This window comes from Frankliniella occidentalis, unplaced genomic scaffold (assembly GCF_000697945.3).
Source record: "Frankliniella occidentalis isolate FOCC.00 unplaced genomic scaffold, Focc_3.1 Scaffold27, whole genome shotgun sequence".
In the NCBI taxonomy this organism is placed as follows: domain Eukaryota; kingdom Metazoa; phylum Arthropoda; class Insecta; order Thysanoptera; family Thripidae; genus Frankliniella; species Frankliniella occidentalis.
In genome coordinates this window covers 2,383,391-2,390,247 of record NW_026267157.1, presented here as the reverse complement: position 1 = coordinate 2,390,247, position 6,857 = coordinate 2,383,391, and the positions used below count along the sequence as shown (strand labels likewise).

At 50.5% G+C, this 6,857-nt stretch overlaps 1 protein-coding gene across 1 annotated transcript in view; it reads left to right on the top strand.

Moving 5' to 3' along the window:
* Positions 1-800: 800 nt before the first annotated feature.
* LOC113209346 (GTPase-activating Rap/Ran-GAP domain-like protein 3) overlaps positions 801-6,857 on the top strand; it is a 68,603-nt gene continuing 62,546 nt past the window's right edge. Inside the window, exons 1-2 of the mRNA XM_052265468.1 lie at positions 801-1,092; positions 5,684-6,241. Of these exons, the coding sequence (XP_052121428.1) occupies positions 5,928-6,241 (314 nt within the window). The 5' untranslated portion in view covers positions 801-1,092; positions 5,684-5,927. The remainder of the gene's footprint in view (positions 1,093-5,683; positions 6,242-6,857) is intronic.

The following is a 6,857-nucleotide window of genomic DNA, read 5'->3' as shown; positions in this document are numbered from 1 at the left end:
CAAAATAAAATTTGAACATCACCATTGGTCCATTCTCTTGGCCATGTGAAAAAAATGTTGAGAAATTGAGAAATGTATTCATGGTTCGCACATTAAACGGTTACGCATTTTATTGTTCATTTACATGCAGAATTTTATACAGCCGGAAGTTTGCACAAATTTTATGCATAAATGATGTACAAAATTGTACACAATTTTATGCACAAAATGTACGTAGTTATGCATAAAATTGTGCATAACATTATGGCTGTATAAAATTCTGCATGTTTACGCACAACACAGTGCATACGAATTTAGTGTTCGATAGTTGGTATGAGCGAATAAGCCGAGTACACAGGATCACGGATAGGTACACCGGTTTGCACACATGCCTAAGAGTAAAATATGAATATAGAATAGACTGAGTTAGGGATGAGTACAGAGTAAGTACAGGTGTAGTATACGGAGTTGGCGCAGGGTGAGTGAAGTCTAAAACAAAGGGAGAACACACGCAGCGAGAAAACTGTCGCATTAGGGAAAACAAATCACTTAATGCAGAATACAGCTTGGAAGGACCCTACAATATTTGGACCCCCCTCCTCCGTCCCCCCGGATGTGCTTTATGGGCCGCCCCTGTGGGAGGAAGGGGGCGCCCTTAGGAGGGAGGTGAGCAGGCGCCTGGCGCCGCCTCGCCCCCGCAGGGCTCCCGTAGGGCCGCAGACGCCGGGCACGCCGCCGGGGGCGGGCCGGGGGTGGCAGACAGGTTGGGGGGTGGCGGGGGGCGGCCCCGCCCCACCGCGTGGTGCTCGGCCCCCAGTCGTCGCCCCGCCGCCGCCCCCACCGGTCGAGCCGTTCGCCGCCTGTCCGCCGAGGCGACGCGAGCACGCCGCGCGCCGCCACGAGCTCGCACTCGTGGTGAACACACAACAGAACGCGCCCGGCGGCACCCGCGCCCGCGATGTTTCAAACGTGTCAGATCTGAGTGTCGGTCAGTCGTCTTTGTATTATTTTGTTCTGACGGTTGCATCGAGTGAAGTTTTACGTGTAAACATGTTGTGACGAAGTTCTTGCCGATGCTGCTCTGACGGCAGAGCGTGGCACTGTGACGGAGTAGTAAGTTTCCAGAAGCGAATTGTGTGTGTGTGTGTGTCTGTGTGTGCGTGTGCGCGAGGGGTGATGCAATTGATTCCTAAGAAGACTGATATTACTTCCCACACTTTGCCGTACGCGTGACTCCGCTCCGAACCGAGGGCTGACTTCCGGAGTCTTAATAAATGTTGGTTGTTCCGCGAAAAAAGTATCAGTGTGGGTGATATATTTAATACAAGCGGGGAAAATCGAAATACCTTTGTGCGGAATGAACCGTATGAATGTCAAAGGGGTGGCAATCACGCTTGTTCGGTTAATTTGCTGACAGTTAAAGTTTTGCAAGGATGTAAAGTGACGACTTAACCATCTTTTTATTTTTAAAAACAAAATCGAGTGTTAAGCTCCTACTTCCAACACCGTGCTGCTGTCCTTCATCACCTACCACCTACCTAGCCACAGCGACCGATCGGCGCGTGCTACAAACTTCTGCAATCAGAATGACAAGAGTTGTCCATCCAATTGCACCCCGTCCTCTCTCTCTCTCCCTCGAATCTGCTCCTTTCCCCTCGACCTCCTAAGTCTTATGAGAAAAAGAAAAAAAGAAAAAGGGAACTATACAGTTTTAGTTCCGGACGGGTGAAGGTTCGTATTCCGATTCTTAATTGAAACCTTCGTCGCCGGCACGTTGCCTTGGCCGCATGTCTTCACACTTCCCCCTCCCGCACCCCACCCCCTCCTCTCCCGACGAAGCCAGTCAGTGTCAAGCTCACCGATGTATCGGCGTTTTAAATTTAGGCTGGGTCGGGCAGACGGACGGACGGACTGGCCGGCGGCTCGGACAGACGGTCGGCTTAGAGTGTCGTTAGCACCGGGGTAGCATCTCTCCGAGCGGAATACTTGAGCGGGTACGCTAGTTTCAATCGTGGAAATATGTGTAACGGCACCGAAAAAAAAATACCGTGATATAGCCCCTTGCGAAAAATTTGGATTGTTCCGCTTCGCCATTGTTCATCTGTTCCAGGAGCAAGGTTTAAAAGAACACGAAGGAAACCCACGTTTTCTGTTATTTTTGTGTTTTGCTCCCGTTCCGATCGACACTCTGTAGTGCCCTGCAGGGTGATGCCACCAAGCTGGCCACTCGCTTGCACTCCGAAAGTGTCGGAGAGAGAGAGAGCTTCGGCGCATTCTCTAACGCGGCCCCGTCAGTGGGCGATCAATTGGTAGGCGAGCGTGAACACGCTTAGGGTGCATGCGGAAAGCACCTCTCTCTCTCTCTCTCTCTCTCTCTCTCTCTCTCTCTCTCTCTCTCTCTCTCTCTCTCTCTCTCTCTCACACGCGGCCACAGCTGTCAGGGTGACACTAGCGGCGTGGACTGTACACAGGAGGGCGGGCAATTCAAATTACCGCCCGCGGCCCTCCTTTTGTTTATTTTGTCGATGCGAAAAGACCGGCGCGCGCGGTGACGAAGCGACGACCACAGGGTACCACTTTATGAATCGATTCACACGAAAAGTGTCTAGCGCACAGTTTGAGCTGTTTTTCGACAACATATTTTGAAAGATTTGAGCTGGTCTTCTGTTCTGTTACCCACCGTGTTCCCTCAGATCCGCCTAGACTCACCATCTGATAACTCACCGGTAAAAGGTGAAAAGGGCGTAAGTGCGATGGGAAGTCTGAGGACTTACGCCCTCTTCACTTTTCACCAGTGAACTAATAGCTTGCGTTTTAGTTTCTTGAGTTTCAAATGCCGCGACTCGTAAGCACCGTTGAATCCTGCACAGAAAAGTACACCCTAAGTGTAGTGGGTTAATTTTGTTCCAAACAAAGAGAAACGTTTCCGTCTAAACCCGAAAAGGATGCAATTTTGCGTTTTGTTCTTAAATTTGGACAATTGTACATAGTTTGACTTTACTTATTCGGCTCACGTTTAGACATGAGTGATTGGAAATTTCAAAAGAGGATAAAGAGTACAAGCGAGGTGGTGAAGCTACGGCCGAAAATCAATCCTCTGCTTTAAAACAAATAACGAAATCCAACAGAGGTTATTTAAAAGAGCCCCTCCGACAATGTCCATTTACTAAACGCCTTGCCTCACCACCAACACAACTTGAATGCCCCATTTTTATTTACAGCCACTCTTTCCCCCCCTTTCAGAGCGTCTGTCGATACTGCCAATGGAGCGACCGCAGGGCCGCTATTCGCACGTCGGGATTGGCTATTACACGGCGGTAACTAGACGGTAATTCGACCTCGTGACGTCATCGCTCACCTCCGGCCTTATACACAGTAAAAACAAAACAGTCGTGACGAAAATCTGAATATCACGGTTCAATATATTTACAACCGTCTCATCAAGGATGAATTGAATAGGAGAAAGGAGTGACGAGGAAACCGATGAGATTGGATGTTAAAAATATTTAGCCACGAATAATATGGTTCTTTTTATCACATTTCCTTACGTTGTACCGGGTACCGATGTGCGGTCTGCATAACCATAGCCTAGCCGGCTCGCCTCGCAAAGTCCCTGCCGACGTCGTGTTTGCGTCGTCCGTCCAAAAAGTTTCGAAATTCGCACGGGGAAACGGAAAAGCAAAAGCCACTTTAACGGAGTTTTGTTCGTTCGCTGTTTTTTGGGGGCGGTACGATATGTGCCCCCCCTTCCCACTGCACCGTGTGGTAACGCTCTCCAGACTTTGCTCACACTGTTCCGAACCAGCATTATTTTATTTTCGTGAACAAGATTTTTTTTCTGGTCGTTTGGTATATTTTTGTTTCCAACATGCAGATTGGTCGGAGGCTGTGAACCACGCCAGGCGTCGAGCGCTTTCGGCGGTGTGAGAGCGAGAGAGAAAGAAAGAGAAGGAGAGTGAGAGAGAGAGAGAGAGAGAGAGAGAGAAAGATATGGGGTGGGAAAGGGGGGGGGGCAGCGAGAGGCTGGAAGGAGCGCAGCATTTTGGTGACGCAGATAAGGTCGCAAAGACCGGCGCGTTTTCCGCTCCACTTTGATCAGCGCCGCGAAGTGCGTACCGAACACACCCACGCCGCCGGACGCCCCCCCCTCCCCCCGCCCCTCCCCATTTACCCCGAGCCCCCTGCTCTTCGAACCATGTAAAAAGTGCTTGGTGAGTCCCCATCAAGGGATCGTCCGGAAAATAGACGTCCGTTTTTCTGAGATTCATTCGGGCAAATGGCGTGAGCTCGACGCCTGCGAGACTCGGGGTAGGCCGCCCCGCAACGCACGCATGCAGTGCAGGGACGGTGTTGCCTACCCACCAGGCGTTTGGAGAGGTTTCAGAGACTGACGGACGTACTTTCTGGATGATCTTCAAGCAGAAAAAGTGATGGTAATTTCTAAGCTCAAAACAGTCGGTCATGCTGTCCTGCACCTTGCTGGCAACCGCACGTAAGAATCGCGCCCTACTTTTCTCTCCACAACTCTTTTTCGCACCCTTCTTCTTCTTCTTCTTCTTCTTCTTCTTCTTCTTCTTCTTCTTCTTCTTCTTCTTCTTCTTCTTTTCTTCTTCTCACCCCACCATCTCGCTCTCGTCAGATCGTCAGACCCACCTACTCGTCTTGCAGCTCACCACCACGTCTAATGTATTCCACTCTCTCTCTCTCTCTCTCTCTCTCTCTCTCTCTCTCTCTCTCTCTCTCTCTCTCTCACCGGCCGGCCTGTAAACTCCCACGCTCAAGTTCTCTCCTGGCGCCCCATTAAGTCCACACGCCGGTGCGGTGCCTACCGCTCATTCACGCGGGGGCGCCCTTCCCCTTCCTCCCCTCCCCCCCGCTCCCTCCCCTCACACTACACCCTCTCCCCCGTCTCTCTCTCGCAAATTGGGCCCCGTCCGGAAGCAGAGATGCAGCGCAGATTGGCGGCATGGTGTGCTTAAGGAGGCATACGAGCTTCTTATTCGCGTTTGGGTGATGGCTGCCTGGAGGCCAGACGCGCCCGTTCGCATTATTATTATTATTATTGTTACAATTATTGACGGAAACGTTATTCGTAATGAATTACGCGTTCCCGTAATAGCTGCTTCGAGGGGCGGATAACCCCCCTGCTAGGTATACACCCGTTATTCCTCCTAATTCAAACTAATTCAAGCAAACCAATTCAAAAATGATTCAATCAATTCACGCTAATTCAGTAAAATAAAATCGTAATAATTTATACCAATTCAAAAACAATTCAACCAAATTCAGTCTAATTCAAATTCAATTCATGAAATATGTCCACCAATTTCAGGAGTTATCAACCCTCAAACGGCGTTCAGGGGAAGTGTGTGGACCAGATTGCACTTGTTTACGTTTCCATTTGCTGAAAACATTATTGTCTATGTCAAGAAAAAGAAATTGCCACGGCATATGACCAGGTATTGCAGCTCGAACGCTTTGCATTTTGCCTCCTGATTTTGCGGCAGTGAGTGACTTGCCGAGTTGCCATAGGCTGCAGTGCCGTTACCTGAATAATTTCGCTGAATACTTCTGTTTCGCCGGGAACTGTCGAGTGGAGACCGATCGAAGTGTACTACAGTATCGACTTTGACTTGCATTATGGGTGTCTTGCCGTCTTGCGGAGCGGAGTGTGAGTGTGCTGCAAAAGTGTGGGGGATATCAGTCTTTTTGTAAGGAGCATGATGGACAGTGAGCCTTTACCGTTGTTGTGGAATCTACACAGTGCGAGGAATGGAAGTGAACTTTCCGCCAACGGCCTAAAAGGAGACCCTGGGAAAACAGGAAAAGGAAAAGAGCAGAGCTGTGAGGAGAAGAAGAAGAAGAAAACGAAGAAGTATGAGGATTAACGCGCTGCAGGGCGGCGGTGGCGGGCGGCGGTGCTGACCCTGCGCGGCCCGGGCGACGCCATGCTGTGCCTCAACATGAAGCTCTCGGCGCGCCTCAAGGGCGACAAGGCCCGCGGCGAGCGCGGCGGCATCGGAGGTGGCCTCGGCGGCGCGCTCGGGGGCGTGCCCCGGGAGGCCGGCTTCCTCGCCCTGGCCGCGCCGCTCGCGGGCCATTCGCCCATGCTGCCCCCCGGCCAGCCCCGCGACCGCTCCAAGTCGCTGTGCGTCGACCGCGTCATGGCCGCCCTGGTGCGGCCCGGGTACGACCCGGCCACCCTGGCCGCCAGGGACCTCAACCTGCACAACATTCAGCGCAGGAGGGCGTCGTCAGCAATGTGAGTACGAGGAACAACCCCCCCCCCCCCCCGGTTAAAAAAAAAACTCCTAAACTGCTTAAGTTTCCTGATACCATTCGGAAAACTATTTTCTTTTATAATTGAAAATTAGGGCACACCACGCGATATGTTAAATCAAAATTGCAAACTCAAAAAAAAGGGCGAGTAATTCAAAGAGGTCGGGACTGCGAAATAAACGTAAACAAATCCAGAACAATTAAATGCTCTTGGACTTTTTCCTCCCTTGTTTTGAGGGGATGAGACCGCGTTGTAAGACGGCGGTGACTCAAAGTTATAGCTGAGGGGTGGACCACTTGAATATTTCGTGGCACACTGAAAATAATCCACAAACATTCCAGATATTCCAAAAATATCTCAGATATTCCAAAAATTATTGTAGATATTCCAAAAAATATTCCAGATATTCCAAAAACATTCCAGATATTCCATGTGCACCGAAAATCTAAGTGGTCGACCCCTCGAAGCAAGCCCATCGGTGTGTGCTTGTATTGCAGGTCGCTGTTAGGTCGCACCAAAGCCACAGCATCGGCTTTTCTGTGGTGGTATAGTAGGCTCGTGACGACAAACAAACAGAGACAAAGTCTCCCCCCCCCCC